Genomic DNA, 24,620 nt, shown 5'->3' with positions numbered 1-24,620 from the left:
GCATAATACGTTACATAATTCGCATAGAAAGTAAACTAACTATCTACCGACAAAAATTGACAATTCATTGGAGCATTTACAAAGTAAGTTAAAGTAAGCTTTAAAAGTTAAATAAAAGAAGAAAATAACTAAAACAAAAAAAATATTTATTTGTCAACTAAATGTCAGGACGATACATCTTCAATATTAGGAACTTCTTCAAGGTCGTCGTCTTCTTTCTGCATTAACGCGGCAAACAATGCGCAGCGCGCCATTTTACACTCACAAGGTACAGGATGCTCATCTAGTTCCGGGTCAAGCAAGGACAAGCATAGTTGGTAGTGACGGGGATTGTTCTAAAGTAAATTAATAATGGTTATGAATGTTGTTGTGTTCATTGAATTGGCTATAATGTTCAAAGTAGTTTCAGATGGATAATTTAACATTAGATGTAAATCCCACATTACTTCCAACTGGATCTTACTGTTTAATACCCCAAGATCCCTAGTGAATTGGGTATTGGAAATGCTTATGGGGTATTTAAATTAGTAGCTCGAACCATTGCTCGGCAGCCTCGCTTAAGCCTAATAATTTAAACCCTCAATTGTTAAAACAAATTCTCCGTAAAATTATTTGTCTCTATATGAACAGGTTAAGACATCAAGCTAAATTTAAAAGTTATAATAAGACGATTTTAATATGGCTTACACGCGGCAGACGAATCATCTACCATAAGGTCCAGTTTTAAACTATTTTACCAATGATTGTTGAATAGTAATTTCTAACTATTTTACCTCTGATTGTTGCATGATGATTTCTAAATATTTTACCTTTGATTGCATTGTTGCATAGTAAATTCTAAATATTTTACCTCTGATTGTTGCATTGTAATTTCTAAATATTTTACCTGTGATTGTTGCATAGTAATTTATAAATATTTTACCTGTGATTGTTGCATAGTAATTTATAAATATTTTACCTGTGATTGTTGCATAGTAATTTCTAAATATTTTACCTGTGATTGTTGCATAGTAATTTCTAAATATTTACCTGTGATTGTTGCATAGTAATTTCTAAATATTTACCTCTGATTGTTGCATAGAAATTTCTAAATATTTACCTGTGATTGTTGCATAGTAATTTTTAAATATTTACCTGTGATTGGTGCATAGTAATTTCTAAATATTTACCTCTGATTGTTGCATAGAAATTTCTAAATATTTACCTCTGATTGTTGCATAGAAATTTCTAAATATTTACCTGTGATTGTTGCATAGTAATTTTTAAATATTTACCTCTGATTGTTGCATAGTAATTTCTAAATATTTACCTCTGATTGTTGCATAGAAATTTCTAAATATTTACCTCTGATTGTTGCATAGAAATTTCTAAATATTTACCTGTGATTGTTGCATAGTAATTTTTAAATATTTACCTCTGATTGTTGCATAGTAATTTCTAAATATTTACCTCTGATTGTTGCATAGAAATTTCTAAATATTTACCTCTGATTGTTGCATAGAAATTTCTAAATATTTACCTGTGATTGTTGCATAGTAATTTTTAAATATTTACCTCTGATTGTTGCATAGTAATTTCTAAATATTTACCTCTGATTGTTGCATAGTAATTTCCCATCCGACAACTTCGTCCTTCTCTACATCTGCGTCATCTCTAGAATTAAAAGTAAAATGTTTGTTTTTACAATCCTATTAAATATATAAAGTAGCAAGGATTTTTTTGTCTGAAGCTTAAGATCTCAATAACTAACGAACCGATTCAATATTTCATAGTGTAGATTCACAAAGCAAACGTGATGGTTTTAGGCCATTCTATTTTCAGATTTAAGTTTTGAAATGGGTTAAAGCTTTTTTTCCAGCCATTATTTGCCTCTTCGTTTACGGAGCCCCTAGAGGCTAAACGTAGTGCTAAAGATAGCTTTAATCCCCCGAAAAAAAATATTTATATCGCACAATTTGTTTATGTCTAATATCAACAAATAAAGACAAGGGGATGAGGAATAAGGCTCTTAAAATTTTTTTTCAAAGCTAAATTTTCAAATTTTTATAAATTGTAAAGGGAGACTTGATTGATATATAAATATCTCTTAAAACCTATTTTGAATATTCTTGAAAAAACCCTTTGGCGAAAATTTCATATGAAAATAAAAAAATACCTTAACTTATAATGGTCAATTGTAATAAAAATCCAAATCTTATTCTTATTCTTGACTTGTTAATGTACAGCAATATATCCTTCTTTGATTAAATTATTTTACTAACCTAGGTACAACTATAACAGTTTGTTTCCAGTGTGTAGGTGGGGCACTTGGTCCAGTACACAACTTTACAGCTCTGAAATAATAATAATAATAATAATTAGTTTGTTTCCCATGTTTAGGTGGGGCACTTGGTCCAACAACTTTACAGCTCTGAAATAATAACAATAATAAATATTAGTTTGTTTCCAGTGTGTAGGTGGGGCACTTGGTCCAGTACACAACTTTACAGCTCTGAAATAATAACAATACTAGATATTAGTTTGGTTCCAGTGTGTAGGTGGGGCACTTGGTCCAGTAGACAACTTTACAGCTCTGAAATAATATTAATATTAAATATTAGTTTGTTTCCAGTGTGTAGGTGGGACACTTGGTCCAGTAGACAACTTTACAGCTCTGAAATAATATCAATAATAAATATTAGTTTGTTTCCAGTGTGTAGGTGGGGCACTTTGTCCAGTAGACAACTTTACACCTCTGAAATAATAATAATAATAATTATTAGTTTGTTTCCCGTGTGTAGGTGGGGCACTTGGTCCAGTACACAACTTTACAGCTCTGAAATAATATTTACAATAAATATTAGTTTGTTTCCAGTGTGTAGGTGGGACACTTGGTCCAGTAGACAACTTTACAGCTCTGAAATAATAACAATGATAATTATTAGTTTGTTTCCCATGTGTAGGTGGGGCACTTGGTCCAACAACTTTACAGCTCTGAAATAATAACAATAATAGATATTTGTTTGGTTCCAGTGTGTAGGTGGGGCACTTGGTCCAGTAGACAACTTTACAGCTCTGAAATAATATTAATAATAAATATTAGTTTGTTTCCAGTGTGTAGGTGGGGCACTTGGTCCAGTTAACAACTTTACAGCTCTAAAATAATATTAATAATAATTATTAGTTTGTTTCCAGTGTGTAGGTGTGGCACTTGGTCCAGTAGACAACTTTACAGCTCTGAAATAATAACAATACTAGATATTAGTTTGGTTCCAGTGTGTAGGTGGGGCACTTGGTCCAGTAGACAACTTTACAGCTCTGAAATAATATTAATATTAAATATTAGTTTGTTTCCAGTGTGTAGGTGGGACACTTGGTCCAGTAGACAACTTTACAGCTCTGAAATAATATCAATAATAAATATTAGTTTGTTTCCAGTGTGTAGGTGGGGCACTTTGTCCAGTAGACAACTTTACACCTCTGAAATAATAATAATAATAATTATTAGTTTGTTTCCCGTGTGTAGGTGGGGCACTTGGTCCAGTACACAACTTTACAGCTCTGAAATAATATTTACAATAAATATTAGTTTGTTTCCAGTGTGTAGGTGGGACACTTGGTCCAGTAGACAACTTTACAGCTCTGAAATAATAACAATGATAATTATTAGTTTGTTTCCCATGTGTAGGTGGGGCACTTGGTCCAACAACTTTACAGCTCTGAAATAATAACAATAATAGATATTTGTTTGGTTCCAGTGTGTAGGTGGGGCACTTGGTCCAGTAGACAACTTTACAGCTCTGAAATAATATTAATAATAAATATTAGTTTGTTTCCAGTGTGTAGGTGGGGCACTTGGTCCAGTTAACAACTTTACAGCTCTAAAATAATATTAATAATAATTATTAGTTTGTTTCCAGTGTGTAGGTGTGGCACTTGGTCCAGTAGACAACTTTACAGCTCTGAAATAATATCAATAATAAATATTAGTTTGGTTCCAGTGTGTAGGTGGGGCACTTGGTCCAGTAGACAACTTTACAGCTCTGAAATAATAACAATAATAATAGATAAAGCATCTGCTATATAAATAGAGATTATTAGCAGAGAGTGAGAGGACAATGGGCTGGTTAAATACACTAGTCCCCAAAGTAATACAATAAGTCTTTCTTATTCGATGGTTTAACAACTTTTGGGACTGTTAATGAATTTTGATTGGTTGGTTCATAAAGTTGAGCGTCCAAACGTTTCAACAACTAATTGTAATCTAAAGAAGGGTTTATTTCTGGGTTTCATTATTGGCGATGTACATCAATTTATCGGGTATTGTCTAATCCCTTTAGAAACCTGGATTGTTTGAATAATTTTTTTCATATAATCACATAGTCTAAATCTTTAAATAAGTTACTTACTTGAATTTTTCTGATACTTCTTCATCATAGAACATTGGTTTAAAATCACAGTCGAACCAGATTGCCACTCCGTGGAACTTCCCATCTCTAAAAAAATTGTTTAATTCACAATTCAATTTTGCAATTAATCTTACCCGTGTATAAATCACCAGTTCTTAAAAAAAGATTTTTTTCTTGAATCCAAAATAAGGTCATACCTTATTGTCATGCCTTAGAGCCATTCATTTATAAAAAATATTACAGATTTAAGTTAATTAAAATATAAAAAAAAGTACTTTCGCCCTTCAAAAACTCTGATTGTTATACAAAATGTGTATTTTTCTGTACAATAACATTTTCTTTTAATAAGAGAAATATTTGCTGATTGCATGAATTTCCATTTAATTCAGAAATTAGGTTATAGCTATACTTTTAAACAAGGATGACAACATCGATAAATGCGAAGCTCTGAAATGGTATGACAGACGAACATTAACTCTCATAAAGTGTCAGAACTGAATATACAAAATATAAATAAATAAGTTGACAAAATTATACATAAATTTGTTGCAAAACTTCTTAAATACAGAATCCTGTTTAAGGACATACTGAAATTTTTTAAGACTTCATTATAGAAATGCTTATTGTAATAGGAATCAGTACTCCACAAATCAGATCAATCGGATGATAATATCACATAAACAATTGCTGTTAAAGAAGTTGAATATCAACTTGTTTAAAATGGACGAACAGACATTCTGGTAATGTTTTTAGAGTTGCTTCGCTTCCTAAATGCCTAAATTAACGAAAAAAGCTATCCATTCCGGACGGACGGACCGACCCTAATTATAGAAAAGCTTTGCTTTTAAAAACGCTTATTTTAAGAAACACATATCTCAGAAAACGCCTTCTATCTTAAACAGGCGTTTTCTGAGATAAGCGGTTTTATAGGCTTTTTCTGAGATGACCCAGAAAATTTTGAAAAAAGAAACAATTTTTACACCAGAATCTTAGAATTGATAAAAATTAATACTGATACTGTACCTTTAATTTTTTTAGATAAACGTATATTAATTCCATACATATGTTTTAAAACACAAAAATACTGGAAAATCAAATTATTCCCATTCTAGAATGTAAATAAATAATGCTGTTTTTAAAATTACTTACAACATGCTGAAAAACATTCCAAGAATAACATTATATGTACAATATTTTCATTTTTGTTTAGAATGGAATAGATACTTTAATCGATGTATTATCACTTGGATGTTGCACCAGATATCCATTTACTCTGATAAAGTGATGTTCATAGCAGGCTGAACTAACAATACTCCACATCAACCCTCTTATCCCATACCCTTCCCTTTGTACTCGATGAACGAACTGACCAATAAATAAGGGCAATATTAGTAAGCTAAATTTACGACCACTTTTCGCCTGTCAATATATCCACGGATAGCTCTTATCGCTAATTTATGCAAGCTATGATAGAATTGTTCTATCGAATTAACGTAACTTTTTTATGAGATATAATTATTCTGTTCATAAATATGGTATTTTAGGTTCCTGATATGGACACAAATTATATGACAGGGGAATAATTGTCAAATCAGGTTGCTAACATGGTCAGCAATTATTGGTCAGTAGTTGTTTCAATCAGTAGGAGGGGAGGGAATGGTGGGTTTCGTTATTTTAGCCAGCTAAAAGATTCACTTTATCAGAGTACTGATTTGATTATCTGGTATAAGATCAAAGTAATAATAAATCTATTGTACCTGGTAATAGAAACAAATTTTTTATCACTTAATGACTTCACTTCATCTAACTGCACCCATCTAAAATAGAATAATTTTTAATTCAATTACAAGCTATTTTAAGAAGTGTTGCTTCTCTGTGGTTCCAAATGTCCGTCCGTCTAGTATGTCATATTCTTTTGGGGAAACATAAAGGGGGAGGTATGTTGCGCTAAAATTCCGTAAAGGTATGAGTTTTAAGGCTTAAAAACAGTAGAAGAAATATAATACCTATTCACTAAATATAAATATAAATTTTTTTTGTTTATTTTTCTATTCAATAAGAAATACACATATTTAGTGAATATCATAATTCTGCTACTGTTTTTAAGCCTTTAAACTCACACCTTTACGGAATCTTAGCACAACCTACCTCCTCTTTCTCTGGTGTGCAAATTTCTTTTTTAAAAAAAAACCATAAATCAAATTAAAAGAATAGAGGGGACACGAGCTGTAGGTAACTCTACCCAAAGGGTTGGGACCCTGTTTCGACTTACAATATAAGCCAATAACGTGGGAAATATAAACCCAGCCAAGTCGCTAAAAAGCAATTTGCTAGCAGACGAAAAAAGTCCAGACCACTTGGGCCAGATAGTTGTATACATTTTTACACTATACACACTTACACAATACACATGGCTGTTACTGTACTAAGTATTTCAACAACAAAATCTTTCTTTTCTATTCGTCATCCGTCACTACACACCAGTTGTTGCACGTTGGCAACAATTTATTTATAATATTGGAAAAAAAACATTTCTTTAAAAACATCCTCCTTTGATTGTTTCTTATGAATTCTGTAATTTTTCAAAGGTTATGAAGAAATAATAATGTTCTAAGAGCCATAGTAGAGAAGAAAATGGAAAGGTTTTTTGTCTATAGCTTGTGCTTATCAACGAATCTTTGTGCGTCTTAGGGAGACTATAAGATATTTTCCAGTATGGCTTCGAAACCGATTAATATCCGCTATATTATAACCGGTTCTCAGTCATACTGAAAAATCATGTTTAAGATCGTATTACAATTTTCCACGAATATTAAAATAAAATGTTATGTTTGCTTGGGCTTTCAGGAATCAGCACCTCGGGCTACCAAAAATGGTTTTATTCTTATATTTCTTAATATCCGCGACAAGCTGTCTACAATACGATGCAATAAATAACTATTCCCTTTCTCTTTTTATAAGTCCCTAGAGGATGAGGGCGCATTACCTGAGATCATATTCGGTAAAAACACTTGGTACAGAAATAAGTTGAGAATCTTTTAGGTTTTGTACTTCAGGTTGTCCACCAGAAAGCTTATTCTGAAATATTTATATAAACCTTACAACCTGTTTTTTTCCATTCTTAAAAAGTAGGTCCCTATGACTGATTTAGAAAAATATTAAAATCTAATTTTCAGGTTTATTTATGATTGAACTTGTTAAATTAATGGATTTATTATTTCTTGGATCTTATTTCAGATTATCATGTACTCTAATAAAAAAGTGTAGCTTGTAGCTGGCTAAAATAACAATCCCCCTATCCTCCCTCTATCCCATCCCCATCTCTCCTACTTAATGAACGAACTGACGAATAAATTATGTCCTTGTTAGCAACCTAAATTGACGACAATTTTTCCCCTGTCATAATTAATATCCACGTATATTCTATATCCATTTTTACATGTTACCTCTAATACTCTGGTGGCCACAGGTAGCATATTAAATCCATACACATTCTGCCAGTAGCTGACATTATCCTCCATATAATCATCCATCTGTACAGCTGCGCAGTATATCCTCGCGTGGCTGGGAAACATTACACCGTCATCCTGCAATAATTTTTAAATACAATTTTAAAGCAAACTTGTGTATTAAAAAGAAGTTTATAGAAACTTAAATAAATCATAAAACACTTCAATTATGAATGACTGGATAGAACTTAAACAATAATCTGGAAAAAATTAAATCCTTCAAAAGCATTAAATTAATATTTTTTCATTTATAAATATACTAGCGGCTTCGCCCCTAGCCTCTAGGGGCTTTGCCCCTAGAAAAAAAATAATTTTCTGCACCAGCACCAGCAGCACCAGCTGCACCACCTGCACCAGCAGCACCAGCTGCACCAGCAGCACCAGGAGTATTTTTTTGGGGGGGGTAAATTTTCATTTTTGGGGGGGTTGGGGGTGTCCCACCCCCCAAGAAAATAGCTTAAAACCACCACAGGACCAGTAGGTATATTCCCTGAAGAGTAGAGCCCATTCGGTTCAGCGGTTACCGAGATCTTAAGCTTCAGACGGACAGACGGACAGACGGACAGACAGACGGACAGACATCGTTCTACTTTGTATTATAGATAGAGTAGCTTGCACTTATTTATAAGATACTCAATTATCACAGGTACAAGTCATGAAGACATCACTTTAACACTCTCATTTGAGACACAAACAAACTTCTGAAGACCACTCTTTTGGAGGTCCCTAGGGCCATAACATGAAAAAATTTTAATTGGTGGAAGAAGTAAAAACTTTACGCCGTTTTCTCTTCAAAAAGGCATATAAATTAACGTGTTGACATCACTGACATCAATATTTAAAGGTAACCTAAAATCTACGTAAAAAGATAAGTTGTTACAATTCTCACAGTATTCGTCCATTTTTAAACAACTTATTTTTTATTTAGTTTTGTAAAAATTACCTGGAGATGCTTTTCTCTGGCTTTTATAAGACTGTCTAACATAGACTCGTGTAACAAATAGAATCCCATCCACTCACTAAAAATAACATCTATAAGTGGTGGAATAAGCTATATATGTTTGCTCATTTTAGACTAGCGGCTACACCCCTAGAGGCTCTAGGGGCACTTGAGGAGGGGGAGTTGAATTCGAGAACCAAATTTTTTTTATCTTAGATCTAAAAAAAAGGTTTTAAAATAAATTTAATAGGGTGGGGGTGTTAACTTTTTTTAGGGAGGCTTTCTCTATGGAGCGTTAAATAATTAAAAACCTTCCCAGGAACTGTAAGAAGCTACCGTGTACAGGAGAACTATATCGGCTCTGTGGTTAGCTAGATACTTCTGTACACACAGATCTTGTTCAGCTGATGTTAGTTGATATATGTTGATGAATAACATTTACCTGACTATTATGTCAACTTGTTGAGGTAGATCAATTTCTTCTGCTTTACCATGGATAACTTCAATAACACCCTCTTCATCATTTAGTTCAACTATCTCTCTAAATATATAATCAAGATATTCAGCTTTCTAGAACAATGGTTTTTTTCCCTCCAAATTTGAACTCATTTTTAAAGTTGGGCGTTGTCCTATTTTGAAAATTTTTACTCATCCACCCCCCCCCCCAGGTCCGTAAATTTTTGCTTACAATTTTTAAGATGGTTTTACGGCTAGGGGTCCGAGCGCTGTGGGTAGGCAGGCTAGATGGCTGAGACCTCGGTCCCCAAGCCTGCCTAACCGCAGCGCTCAGCCCTCTAGCCTTCCTAACCACAGCGGTCGGAACCCTAGCCGTAAAACCTAACCTAAATTTTTTTTTTTAAATTTACGGACCTGGGGGGGGGGGGGTTCAAAATAGGGAAAAAAAAGAGGATAACGCCCAACTATAAAAATATCTTCTTCATTATTATGTTCAACTATGAATAAATATATTATTATTTTATTAACTCTTAGATCAATACCTATTGATTATCAGTTTTACTAACTATTACCTACATCATTTTACAAGTAATCCTGTCCAATTAAACCTACTATATAAATGTACTAAATGTACACTTGAATGTCAGGTCCAACAACCCAGGATAACTAGGGGGATCCAAATCTCTCATTTTCCGTCCCACAAGGGTATTAGGTCAAGTAACACCCATCGGCTAACCAACGAACTCTTTGATTGCAGGACCTTTGGCTGGAAGTCCTAACTGCGCATGAGTTGCGCATGCATGAGTTGCGCGTGTTTTGAACCTGTTTTTGTTGAACCACGGTCGCGGGTTTAAAGTAAAGATGAACTTACTTGAGCAATGAAGCAAATGGACTAGCTTCCACAGCATACACTTTCTTAGCACCAGCTTTCTTACAAAACAAGGAGAGGATTCCAGTTCCCGCGCCAACGTCCATCACTGAACAAAGATGATCATTAGGATATATAAATTGGAAGGAATTTTAATGTTAGGGGGAGATTTGAAATCTGCATCAAATTTTAAGGATTTTTTTTTATAAAATTCGTTTTTTGTATAATTCTTTATCTAAAAGCGGAAATACAATTTAAGTTAATTAATTTTGACCAAAAGGATAGGTGGATTAGAAACTACCTGCGCTCTAATTGGGTGAATATTAAACGACACTTAAGCTTCTCCAATCAGAGCGCAGATAGTTTTCAATCCACCAATTACAGATGTCAAATTAATTAACTTAAATTGTATTTCCGCATTTAGATAAAGAATTATACAAAAAACGAATTTTATAAAAAAAAATCCTTAAAATTTGATGCAGTTTTCAAATCTCCCCCTAACATTAAAATTCCTTCCAACTTATATATATATATCCTAATGATCATTAATCGTAATAAAGAAATCCTTTTATCTCCAATTGTTTTAACCAAATAAGAATTTTTTACATCCAAATTCTACTAAATATCTTCAGATCAATAATGGGATAGTTGCACGAAATGCATTTGAACTTGAATTTAGTGAACCACATATTTTTTCTTGTTTAATGGTTTAAACTATATTCATAAGGCTTATATTTGAAAGAATTAAATTTCTAGTTTTAAAAATATCAAGACTGAAATCGTGACTTTTTTCTACACAAATTAGATATTTATGGACTCAAAACTGCCTGGCAAAAGTTTATTTTTTTTCTTCAAATATCTACATGGTTAACCTAAATATATATATCATAGTCTTCAAAAACATTTAAAGTTTACTTCTACATTTACTCCCAACCGGTTAAATGCACTTCGAGCAACTATTTCTTTCATTTGAATAGATAAATAAGTCAGTTTCTTTAAAATTAAAAAAAATAAGTATACCTGTCCTTAAATATTGTACCATGTATCTGAATAAGGGGGGGGGGGCGTAATGACATTTATTCGTAATCCGTGAGCAAAATGGTCTTAAAATTTAGCTAGACCCTTCAAACTTGGTATATAAGCCTAGTCCTATAGGTATTACATCTAAATAGCAAAAAAATCTAAAATTTTTTATTTTAAGGTTAGGTTAGGTAAGAAAAACCCTGCGGAAATGGGGTTTTTAGGCTTTTTTTGGTCTTTTTTGATGTGGACACTTAACTTAAATTGTTTTTTCTTAGGGTTTTAACTTAAATACACTGTATCTATTCATATGGACTTTATTTAAGATGATTCAGCAAGTCGGGGACCGACCCCAGGGGGCTAGGTGGGTGGCCCGCAGGGGTTAAGTGCCTTTTTCCCAATACATATGTTGTAATACATCTAATTATAGGTTTTTTAGGTCAAGGAACTCAAATTTAGAGCTAAAATAAGCATTAGACTAATCTAAAGCTAGCCCCAGCGGGCTAGGTTGGTGGCCTGCAGGGGTTAAGTGCATTTTTTCCAATATATATCATGTTATATATCAAAATATAGGTTTTTTAGGTTAATAAACTCAAATTCTAAGCGAAAATTAGCATTAGACTAACCTGAAGCTAACCCCCCGGGCTAGGTTGGTTTTCTGCAGGGCTTAAGAGCATTTACCTAACCTAAACTAGAAACTTACTTATATTTTAACATGTTTTTTTATAAACTTTGTCTATTAATGAGGACTTTATTTAAGATAATCCAGCAAGTGGGGAACCGACTCCAGAGGGCTAGGTTTGTGGCCCGCGGGGGTTAAGTGCATTTTTTCCAATATATATCTTGTTATATATCAAAATATAGGTTTTTTAGGTCAAGAAACTTAAATTCTGAGCGAAAATTGCCATTAGACTAACCTGAAGCTAACCCCCCCGGGCTAGGTTGGTTTTCTGCAGGGCTTAAGAGCATTTACCTAACCTAACCTAGAAACTTACTTATATTTTTACAGGTTTTTTTCTTGAATAAACTGTGTCTATTAATGAGGACTTTATTTAAAATGATCCAGCAAGTCGAGGACCGACTAATCTGAAGTTAGCCCCAGCGGGCTAGGTCAGTGGCCTGCAGGGGTTAAGTGCATTATTTTCCAAAATACATCTTGTGATATATCAAAATATAGGTTTTTAAGGTCAAGAACTCAAATTCAGAGCTAAATTAAGCATTAGAATAATCTGAAGCTAACCCCAGCAGGCTAGGTGGGTGGCCTGCAGGGGTTAAGTGCATTTTCCCAATATATATGTTGAGATACAACCAATTATAGGTTTTTTTTAGGTCAAAGAACTCAAATTCAGAGCTGAAATAAACATTAGACTAATCTGAAGCTAACACCATCGGGCTAGGTGGGTTGCCAACAGGGCTTAAGTACATTTTACCTAACCTAACCTAAAAACTTACATTTAATATTATTTTTTTTAGGTTTTGTTTCTCAAATAAACTGTCCATTCATGTGGATCTTATTTCAGATGATCAAGCAAGTCGAAGACTGACCCCAGCGGGCTAGGTGGGTGGCCCGTAGGGGTTAAATGCAATTTTTAGAAAAAGTATGTGTTATCATACATCAAATTATAGGTTTTTTAGGTCAAGAAACTCAAATTTACTGCTAATATAAGGATCAGACTAATCTGAAGCTAGCCCCAGCGGGCTAGGTGGATTGCCTGCAAGTCCTAAGTGCATTTTACCTAACCTAACCTGGAACCTTACTTTTTTTTTAGGGTTTTTTTCTGGAATAAACTGTGTCTATCTATGAGAACATTATTTAAGATGATCAAGCAAGTTGGGGACCGACCCCAGCAGGCTAGGTGGGTGGCCCGCAGGGGTTAAGTGCATTTTTAAAAAGTATGTGCTGTCATACATAAAATTATAGGTTTTTTAGGTCCAGAAATTCAAATTGAGAGCTAATAATTGAATCAAACTAATCTGAAGCTAGCCCCTGCGGGCTAGGTGGGTTGCCTGCAAGGCTTAAATGCATTTTACCAAACCTAACCTAGAATCTTACTTTTTTGAAGTTTTTTTAATTGAATAAACTGTTCATGAGAACATTATTTAAGATGATCTAGCAAGTCGGGGACTGACCCAGGCAGGCTAGGTTTTACTTAGATACACAGTGTTCAGTCCTAAAGCCATCATTTAAAAGATTCTTCATACAGGAGGCTGACCCAAGGAGGTCCCCAACTTGCTGGATCATCTAAAAAAATTTCCTCTTTCATAGACACAGTTCATTCAAGGAAAAAAACAAAAAAATAAGTAAGTTTCTAGGTTAGGTTAGGTAAAATGCACTTAAGCCCTGCAGAAGATCTACCTAGCCCGCGGGGGTTAGCTTCAGGTAAGACTTATGCTTATTTTAGCTCTGAATTTGAGTTTCTTGACTGTAAAAACCTATATTTTGATTTATAACAAGATATATATTGGAAAATAATGCATTAACCACTGCGGGCCACCGACCTAGCCCGCTGGGGCTAGCTTCAGATTAGTCTTATGCTAATTCTAGCTCTAAATTTGAGTTAACTGACCTAAAAAAACTTATAATTAGATGTATAACAACATATATACTGGGAAAAATGCACTTAACCCCTGCGGGCCACCAACCTAACCTGTTGGGGTCGGTTCCTGACTTGCTGGATTATCTTAAATAAAGTCCTCATTAATAGACAAAGTTTATTCAAGAAAAAACATGTAATAATATAAGTAAGTTTATAGGTTAGGTTATGTAAATGCTCTTAAGCCCTGCAGAAAACCAACCTAGCCCGGGAGGGTTAGCTTCAGGTTAGTCTAATGTTAATTTTTGCTCAGAATTTGAGTTTCTTGACCTAAAAAACCTATATTTTGATAAATAACAAGATATATATTGGAAAAAATGAACTTAACCCCTGCGGGCCACCAACCTAGCCCACTGGGGCTAGCTTCAGATTAGTCTAATGCTTATTTTAGCTCTGAATTTGAGTTCCTTGACCTAAAAAACCTATAATTAGATGTATCACAACATATGTATTGGGAAAAAGGCACTTAACCCCTGCGGGCCACCCACCTAGCCCCCTGGGGTCGGTCCCCGACTTGCTAAATCATCTTAAATAATGTCCATATGAATAGATACAGTGTATATAAGTTAAAACCCTAAAAAAAACAATTTAGGGTAAGTTTCCACATCAAAATCGACCAAAAAAAGCCTAAAAACCCCATTTCCGCAGGGTTTTTCTTACCTAACCTAACCTTAAAATAAAAATTTTTGGATTTTTTTGCCATTTAGATGTAATACCTATAGGACTAGGCTTATATACCAAGTTTGAAGGGTCTAGCTAAATTTTTAGACCATTTTGCTCACGGATTACGAATAAATGTCATTACACCCCCCCCCCCCCCTTAGTTAAGCTACTAAAGGACGATGTCGTATTTTTTAACTTGCATATTTCTAATCTTATGAAATCTTGTAAATATGTGTAACATATCTATTTAAAAAAGAAAAAACTTTTGATATTTACAGATTTATAAATATTAAAAACCAAATATTTTACCTATTTTTCCTTTGAATACGTCACTGTTGTCTAGAATAGCCTTCTCATACGCATCTGTTCGAGGTTTATCCTGTTATACAAAACAAAAGATGATCACATCCAAAAGTAACAATAAAGGCTTTTTTGCTGTGTGTTAGTATCTCAAAAAAAATATTTTTTACGTAGATTTAGCCCTTTTAAATTTTTTTTATTTTTGTTTCAAAGAGAAAAGTAAAAAAACTAAGACGAAATTTTTACTTTTTATGGGAAGGTGGTGCCCTCCCCCATAATAGCTGTAAACCTTCCCAGGACCTATGAGAAGCCACACTGTAAAGGAAAACCGTATCAGCGAGATCCATCGGTACAAAAACAACGGGCGCGTTGGTGGTATAAAATGTGCCCGCCCCCTTATAAAACAAAAAAATAGAAATTCCTTCAAACACAGGCATGTTGCATATCAATGACCGCATTGAAATGCTGATTACAGATCTGAAAACCGTTTAGATAAATATTGATTCAGTCTGAAATGATTTTCAAATAACCTACCAAAATAAACGATTTTGACTAAATCGGCTGCTTTTTGATATGCAACATGCCTGTGTTTGAAGGAATTTCAATTTTTGGTTTTATAAGGGGGTGGTGGGGACTTTTTAAATTAAAAAAAAACCTTTCAAGTTTCACAGGGTTTTATATTGGCCCAGTAACCCTTGCCAATGTGTACTAATGTGAAAATCCAAAAAAAGTGGCAAATCGACCCGCCCAACACACATATCCTGTTACTTTGGTATGATTTTTTTTTACACAGATTTAGCCCTTTAAAATAATATTTACATTTTTATTTATGTTATAATAGAATTACAGACTAACGTCTAATGAACATACATGAATTCTTGTAGAATAGAAAAAACATAAACATTAAATATTCTTGTATTTACAAACAAAAACCATTGATGTTTTTCTCAATCACAAAAAAATACTTCTAGTAAATACTAGTTTTTATTATTTTAAAAATTACATATAAAAACAATAATGTCCAAAAGATCATAGCTTTCCAAGAGTTATAAAGGTATATTTTTCGCATCGTATTTTAGACAGTGAAATGAAAAATTAACATATAAATGCCACAGAAAATTAGAACATTTTGAGAGAAACTAATTTACCTTTCCCGTATTCAATTGATTGTTGAATTCAAACAGGTCTAAATTAACATCAATGCTATCCGCCAAGGATATATATGCATTCGGATCCACACTACCTCATTTTAGAAAAGCTTCGCTTTAAAAACTACTATGATTACTTGCAAATACTTGTGGTCAAAATATATGCCATTACAATTTTCAACATATTCATCAAACAGAAAAATATAACTGTTAGAGTAACATGACACAGGAGGGATCTAATAGGATAAGACAATGGCCGATAAAATGATGCACATCCCCAATGATAATCCACAAAATTACCCCTTCTGTAGATTAAATTAGTGGTTGAAATGTTTGAATACTCAACTTAATGAACGAACCAATCAAGATTCTATCAATAAAAAACACAAGGTTGTTTAGCCAACGAATAAGAAAACGGTATAATAAGACTTCGGGGACTAGTGCAATAAACACCCCAATGTCCCTTCCCTACCTGAGCATCACAGCTAAAAAAGAAATACCTGAAGCATTAACTTGTGAATATTGATATCATCGTAACTGTTAAAATATTCTAAGTCTACTTTGGCAGCATCCTCCTTAAATATAAAATATTGTTAATATTAACTTAATCATGTAGTATAATTATTTTTTGTCAAAGCAAAGTACAGTTACAATTCTTATATAAAAGTAACAGGATCTATGTCTGTCTATGTTTTACTGAATGATCTCGCTAACCCCTGAACCTTTATGATTCACCTTTACAAGAGATCTTATCATAGGTCCTGGAAAGGTTTACAACTATTTTGGGGGAGGGTACCACAACACTCCATAAAGAAATCGCCCCTACCTCGCCTCAAATGCCCCTAGATGCCTCTTTTACTGGTGAAGTAGATTCAGTTTTTAACATAGTGTTGGGACATAAGATCTAAAGACATAAGACCTAATGGGGCAAATACATAAAATTTTAATATTATGGTAGGTGGGTTATTCATAAAGAAAAGATTAAGTTTTGGTCTTTAGTCCATTAGTTCTTTTGTCCATAAGGTCCTTTGTCTAGTAGGACATATGTTATTTGTCCAAAAGGCCTTATGTCTCAACGCCATTAACATAATCAATAATTTAAAATTCAAACGTCATTCCACAACAAATATTATGAACAATTAAATATATTGACGTAAAAGAGCATAAATTTTATTTATCTTATTAATTAAAGCTTACAAAGGTTGAAAATATAATGATTATCTAAGCTAATTAAGCAAATATTTTGTTTACACAAAATCTTTAACAATACTATATTTGTATTTATTTATTTAATATGTTTTTATTATGTTTAGGTTTTGTGTTATCAAGATTATGATTGTCAATGTTTTATTTATGATACCTGATGCTTATTTTTATGTTAATAAAATTATATTTAATTATGCTTTGAATGTTGTGACATTTATTTCTTATTTGAATATGGTTTTCATCTATGGTTTTCATTATACATATTTATTGCAGATAGTGAAGTTATCTGTGTGAGGTTTTTAATATTTTGATTTAATTCCAGATTATGCTTATAATAGCTTAAAGATGAATGAGTAAAGTATAAGGTGTCGGCTCTATAAAAAGGTCCTGTTCCATTGGGTACTTGGAGGTTATTTCATACTATACCTAACTGTTTTGTTAAATACAAATTAAATATCCAAAACTTGTAAACTATGTAACGAAACTATAATAAATAAGGAAGGGGATTTCAGTGCTTTTTGGCAACAGAAAGAACCGCTTTTTCTAATAGCTTCATATTATCTGAAACTATCCAATGAATGAATTATAAAAAATTGTAACTGAATTAATTTGAAAAATATTTGCTGATTTTTTCGTGATCTTGGGGGGCAACGCTTCGTAGTAAAGACTATCTTTTTTTCCCACCCAAAGCATTATTTTAGATCCATTTTTCTTGTTGGCTATACCTTATTCCTGGCTTTATATGACGAGTGTTTTTCTACCTTAGGTTTTTTAGCTTGTGGAGGGGGACTAGAAGATATGCCATTAGTTGCACTGTCCATGTTGACTTGCTCCATTGTTCGTTTCACTAGCACAAATTCACGCAGATCTGGCCTTTTGGGCATTTAACATCTGAAATAAGAGGTATTTTGTGTAATAAGGGAGACTATGCGCGTACGAGAGCAAGTTAATTTAGGCACCTACCAGCAGTGATCTTGAGTATTTTTTTTTCTTGTGAATATAATAGGTTTTGTTTAATATAGTTAAATGATCTTAACTAAAAACATAAGTTGCATTAAGTTCCATTATGTTTTTACGTCAAAAAAAATTAAAAAGGCAATTTTTGACGAAATAAAATCAATGTTTTGTTGAGTTCAAAGTGCAAAAATGCAAAGAATGCCTTATATTACTGTTGGAGGGTGCTTAAAATCACTTGTTCTTATTTGTATTTGGTCCCCTTTACATTACAAATATTATTCACTAAAGTATTAAATTTTGTGTTAATCTTATAATTGACTTTGCAATTTTATTTAAAAACAGGAAGACAAAAATAAATATAATGTAATATTATAAGTATAAAAATTATGAATATTAAAAACGTTAGCTAATATAATATAATATTAGTATAAAAAGTATAAATATTTAACAAAAATTAGTTAACATAACAAACATATATATATGTATGTAAGTAAGATATTATATTATGTAATTTTTGATGATCACAATTAGTTTTCCACGGTTAAATCACCAATCAAGATAACATCGAACTCCATGTTACTTCCAGAAGGTATCTCCTACAAATAAAGTAATCTTTATTGGAAATAAGTTAGTTGCGTTAGATAAAATAGTTTCCTAAAATTTCTTTATATTCAAATTTTGCTTTAGTGATTGAATTCGTTCTTGTTAATGGGTATAAATGGTATACTTGGATAAAATGACAGGGAGAAATTTGTCGTCAATTTAGGTTGCTAATTTTTACCCCATTTACTGGTCAGTTCGTACTGGTACAGTAGGGGATAGGGTAAAGGGGGTGGATGGTAGGTATCGTTATTTAAGCAAGCTGTGATCATCACTTTTTTAGAGTAAATGAAAATATAGTGCAACATCCAAGAAATTATATTTTATTGTTTAAAATTTTAAATACAGAGTATTTTTATAAAGGGAACAAAAGTATTATTCATCTATCAACCTTGATATAAATTACCATATCTTATTTTCTTAATTGGTGAAAATAAAATATTGATGATTTATTTCTGCCAATGGTAATTGGGTTAAAAGGCAATACTTTTGTTCCATTAAAAACACAATAAAAACATTTTAATTATCAAAGCATTTAAACAAACCTTAAGTTTATCTGATCTTGGTGGGAGAATGAGTAAACCATTTGCCTGAGCCACACTTGTAGTTCTGAACATTTAATCAAATTTTTAATATTATTACATGATAATTTAAAAAGTTTAAATCCTTTCTGTTTGTGTCTGTCTGTACCGAAAGATTTCGCTACCCGATTACATTGTAACTTATCATAGGTCTTTGGAGTTTTTCTTTATAACTATTTTAGGGGAGGGTACCACAACAACCCTCCCAAGAGAAATCGAACCTAAAAAAATTGCTCCTGTCTTATTTTTTTACTTTTAAAAACTTAAATTAAAATTAGGCAGGGGTCGACTTACATTAAAATTTAGTACAAATGTGATTTTAGATATTGAAAAGAAAAAGTTATTTATCGCATCGTATTATAGACAGCTTTCCACGGATATTGAATTGAAAAATTATAATAATAAAAGCAGTTTTGAGAGCCAATAGTCCGGGCTTACAAACTGGTGTTAATTTCATGATTTTTTAATATTCATAACTATCACTATTTATGACTTAGAACCGGTTCTAATCCAGCGGTTATTAATCGGATTAGAAGCCGCACTGGAAAATGTATTCCTTACCTGGAAGATATTTGATTGCCAGTATTTGTTGCCACTCCGACGCTTTTGCCAGCCTCAAACTTTACCCAAACTCTCTTAAATTAACAAGGATGACAACATCCATACGTAGCATAGCCTCGCCCTCGTATAATGTCAAAGGGTCCAACGGAAAAGAGTTTTATAGGAAAGATTTTTTATCTGAAGCTAAAATTCTCGGAAAATACTATTACAAATATGATAAAATTTTCAGGGGATCTTTATATCTTTATCTTTTATATTTTCCTTGCCTCCCCGCCCTCTCCTAGAGGCTAGGGGTAAAGTAACTAGCGTTTTATAATTGTTCAAAATAACAATATAACTAAATAAGAGCATTTCCTCTAGAATATCTGCCGCCTATATTTCATAAATAATTTTAGAAATTCTACCTGATATTCTGGTCTGGGGTCCAGAGGTATTGGTCGGTCAGTTTTCAACAATGACCTAACCTAATAATAAAATAATGTTTAAATAATATTTAGGTAAACCTTTTGATTATTTTAAAAAAAATAATACTTAATTAATATCTGATTATAATATCAACGAAACAGATTCTTTTAATGTAAGAGCGGCCTTGCAACCATCTCGTAATCAGTGTGCAAAAGGCACTTAGAATCCCAATTTCGTTATGAAACTTGTCATGAGTAGGTGCAGAAAAAAAGCTTAAATCTAAAAATAAAATAGCCTCACACCATTATGGTTTCTATGTGAAGCATTCATAAAAGGAAGAATTCAATCAGTTCTGTAGCTATTGAGATCTTAAGCTTCAGACAAAAAAAACTTACTAAAAGGACAAATAAATACACAGACAGACAACCTATTTCATTCATTTGACTATTACCTTTCCGGGTAGAGGTTTCTTGTGTCCATTTAAAGCTCTACAGGCTGCTAAGACGTACAAGTGACAAGTCACTAAAATATTTAGGATTTGCTAACATACGAAAAGGGTCACCACAAGTAAGTCCAGAGCTGGATCTTTAAATCATTTTAGTGGTGTGCCAGATCGGGGTGAGCCAACTTTCCACCAATGAGAGCACAGCATTTTATGAAATGCCGCGCTGTGATTGGCTGAAATTCGGCTCACCCCGATCTGGCTCACCACTAAAATGATTTAAAGATCCAGCTCAGGTAATTGTTTAGATTAAACATATATACTAATTCATTCAATATATCAATTATGGGTATGATTCAGCCTATAAGAAGTTATGGGAAAAGATAAATATTCAGTATATAGTTCCCCCTCTTAATCTCGAACGAAAAAACTTATAATCAAATCCGGATTCTAAGTACAATATGCGCATTGATTACGAAATGGTTGCAATGACACCCACCACCCCCCCCCCCCTTTTTACAAATCAAACAGATTAGTATTTTTAAAAAAGTCACCAGTAGCAGAAACAGGATTTCCAGGTAAGCCAAGAACTAATTTTGTCTTATCCCCCACAACACAAGTAGCGAAGGTTGTAGGTTTGCCAGGTTTCATGTTGACACGAGCAAAATGAATTTCTGCTTTAAACTCGGACACCAACACCTTTATATAAATTGTTGGGCATAGTCCCTTTCGTGGCAATGCCCCTTAAGGAGCGTTTCTTCGTATTTTCACAGTAGCTTTTCTTCTATTTCTAGCCCCTGCGGGGGGCTCTTACCCTGCGGGGCAATCACCTAACCCAATATAACCTAACATAACCTAAAATAACCTCTCCAAAGCCATTTTAAAAACAAAGAATCGCCCCTTAAGGGGCGTGGCCACGAAAGGAACTTTACCCAAATTGTGTAATCTGTAAATAAATCCGTAAATGACAGGGATTCAGGGGTAGAACAATAGGCAATAAATCAAATTTGTAGAAAATTGTAAGTAAATTTTTCTAATTCAGAAAATTCAGGGGCCGTGATTCAGCAAATTATTTCTATTTGAAATTACCAATACCTGTCTAAGAAGGTCCCTGTCACCCATGGACACACCTCCGGTTGTCACCAATAGATCACAACTTTCCAATGACTCCCTGAATTGATATGCAGCTTAAGACAGGTTAGGTTAGGTAAGCATATCATATGATGATTTTAGTAAATAATGCCTGTAGGGTTGACATTGGACAGGTTCAACTAATTCTAATATACTTCTGAACTTTGTCAATTCTAATCAGGGCTCGGCAGCTGCTCCTCAGCCGTGCATAAGTCTTAAATTTAAACCCACTTGTGTGTAAAAAATTAACTTGTCAAAAAATGGATTAGTTGTTTACGAAAAGGTTAATACATCCAGCTGAATTTTAAAGTTATAATATGATGAATTCAATGACAAACAAACTGAAATATTTAAAGCAATGATAGTTAAAAGAGGAAGCGTAGTTATTCTATATTTTGAACGTATTAATTTAAGTAGTGTTAAATTTATTATTTCTAGATGCTTCGTCCCTAGCCTCTGGGGAGGTGCTGAGGAGATCAGGAAAATAGTCATTACCTTACTTTATCAGTAAGAGTAGTAAGGTCATCTTTTGCAATACCACAATCAACAACTGGAAAACCCTAAATAATCAAAAAAAATTATTTCAATTAAAATTAGACCCGAAACATTAATAATCAATTATATTTTCATCGATTTAGTAAAGAATTTCAAATTTTACTTATTTTATTTTTCCCATTTAGTATAAAATTAATTTGAATTCAACAAAAATAAACTTTTTAAAAACACAGCTTTTCTATAATTAGGGCCGGGTCCTTTCGGCAGCTCTTTTCGTTAATTTAGACATGTTAGAATTGTCCTATCGATTTCAAACTTTAGTAGAATATTCCTGTAACAAAAGGAACGATTTAGAATACGTAGTATATAACCATTACTAGTAAGTCCGTACGTCCATTTAAAACATACTAATATTCTTACCTTGCTCTTGACAAGATATTTCAGAGTTGTTTTGTTTGAATCTCTAATATGCCCAGGCTTTAGTTCTTCAGACGGATCTTGAATCTCATTCCCTGTTCAACACAAAACTATTTCAATTAAGACATACTAACTTACTGTCGGTATTTTGTCAGCCATTACTACTTTTGATTTTAGCAAAATAGTCGACATAAGTCTCTTAAAATTGCATATCGATAAAATGTCAACAGTTTAGACAGGGTAAAAAAGGACGATTACGTTTATGTACCTATTTTAATTTAAAGAACACAAAAAGATATGGCAAAAGTATCTTTTAAATCCTATCTCCACATTTTTGAATAATTTAAGGACTATGACTAACAGACGGACGAACCACGTATCTATAGAGAAGCTGCACTGCCTAAAGCTGACAGGTGGAACGAATACCAACTACTGGTTGTCTATACTTCCTATATCTGACCTGTGGAAAGAATACCAACTACTGGTTGTCTATACTACCTATAACTGACCTGTAGAAAGAATACCAACTACTGGTTGTCTATACTTCCTATAGCTGACCTGTGGAAAGAATACCAACTACTGGTTGTCTATACTACCTATAACAGACCTGTAGAAAGAATACCAACTACTGGTTGTATATACTTCCTATAGCTGACCTGTGGAAAGAATACCAACTACTGGTTGTCTATACTACCTATAACTGACCTGTAGAAAGAATACCAACTACTGGTTGTCTATACTTCCTATAGCTGACCTGTGGAAAGAATACCAACTACTGGTTGTCTATACTACCTATAACTGACCTGTAGAAAGAATACCAACTACTGGTTGTCTATACTTCCTATATCTGACCTGTGGAAAGAATACCAACTACTGGTTGTCTATACTACCTATAACTGACCTGTAGAAAGAATACCAACTACTGGTTGTCTATACTGCCTAAAGCTGACAGGTGGAACGAATACCAACTACTGGTTGTCTATACTTCCTATATCTGACCTGTGGAAAGAATACCAACTACTGGTTGTCTATACTTCCTATAGCTGACCTGTGGAAAGAATACCAACTACTGGTTGTCTATACTACCTATAACTGACCTGTAGAAAGAATACCAACTACTGGTTGTCTATACTTCCTATAGCTGACCTGTGGAAAGAATACCAACTACTGGTTGTCTATACTACCTATAACTGACCTGTAGAAAGAATACCAACTACTGTGTCTATATACACTACCTATAACCAAACTGTAGAAAGAATACCAACTACTGGTTGTCTATCTACACTTCCTATAACTGACCTGTAGAAAGAATACCAACTACTGTGTCTATATACACTACCTATAACTAAACTGTAGAAAGAATACCAACTACTGGTTGTCTATCTACACTACCTATAACTGACCTGTAGAAAGAATACCAACTTCTGGTTTCTACACTACCTATATCTGACCTGTAGAAAGAATACCAACTTCTGGTTTCTACACTACCTATAGCTGACCTGTAGAAAGAATACCAACTACTGGTTGTCTACACTACCTATATCTGACCTGTAGAAAGAATACCAACTACTGGTTGTCTACACTACCTATAGCATACCTGTGGAAAGAATACCAACTACTGGTTGTCTACACTACCTATATCTGACCTGTAGAAAGAATACCAACTACTGGTTGTCTACACTACCTATAACTGACTTGTGGAAAGAATACCAACTACTGGTTGTTTACAATACCTATATCTGACCTGTAGAAAGAATACCAACTACTGGTTGTCTACAATACCTATATCTGACCTGTGGAAAGAATACCAACTACTGGTTGTCTACACTACCTATAACTGACCTGTGGAAAGAATACCAACTACTGGTTGTCTACACTACCTATAGCTGACCTGTGGAAAGAATACCAACAACTGGTTGTCTAAACTACCTATATCTGA

At 33.3% G+C, this 24,620-nt stretch overlaps 2 protein-coding genes across 2 annotated transcripts in view; both read right to left on the bottom strand.

The window, feature by feature from the left end:
* Positions 1-131: 131 nt before the first annotated feature.
* On the bottom strand, positions 132-17,983 carry LOC145312053 (uncharacterized). Its single transcript, XM_080151189.1, has 13 exons — positions 17,854-17,983; positions 16,387-16,461; positions 14,748-14,817; positions 10,165-10,270; positions 9,280-9,378; positions 8,841-8,916; positions 7,835-7,975; positions 7,375-7,466; positions 6,146-6,205; positions 4,389-4,475; positions 2,262-2,333; positions 1,590-1,653; positions 132-335 (listed from the first exon to the last, which is right to left on the bottom strand). The coding sequence occupies exons 1-13, from the start codon at positions 17,974-17,976 to the stop codon at positions 165-167; spliced, it is 1,236 nt and encodes a 411-aa protein (XP_080007315.1). The 5' UTR covers positions 17,977-17,983; the 3' UTR covers positions 132-164.
* Positions 17,983-24,620, bottom strand: part of cin (Molybdenum cofactor synthesis protein cinnamon) — a 17,059-nt gene continuing 10,421 nt past the window's right edge. The window contains exons 16-24 of the mRNA XM_080151187.1: positions 22,685-22,776; positions 22,265-22,329; positions 21,734-21,809; positions 21,193-21,337; positions 20,648-20,718; positions 20,196-20,255; positions 19,792-19,865; positions 19,195-19,258; positions 17,983-18,645 (exon numbers count right to left, since the gene is read on the bottom strand). Of these exons, the coding sequence (XP_080007313.1) occupies positions 18,577-18,645; positions 19,195-19,258; positions 19,792-19,865; positions 20,196-20,255; positions 20,648-20,718; positions 21,193-21,337; positions 21,734-21,809; positions 22,265-22,329; positions 22,685-22,776 (716 nt within the window). The 3' untranslated portion in view covers positions 17,983-18,576. The remainder of the gene's footprint in view (positions 18,646-19,194; positions 19,259-19,791; positions 19,866-20,195; positions 20,256-20,647; positions 20,719-21,192; positions 21,338-21,733; positions 21,810-22,264; positions 22,330-22,684; positions 22,777-24,620) is intronic.

This window comes from Acartia tonsa, chromosome 2 (genome assembly GCF_053477335.1).
Source record: "Acartia tonsa isolate MP-2025a chromosome 2, ASM5347733v1, whole genome shotgun sequence".
Lineage (NCBI taxonomy): Eukaryota > Metazoa > Arthropoda > Copepoda > Calanoida > Acartiidae > Acartia > Acartia tonsa.
Note: the sequence above shows the minus strand (reverse complement) of the source record. Positions and strands in the feature narration are given on the sequence as shown.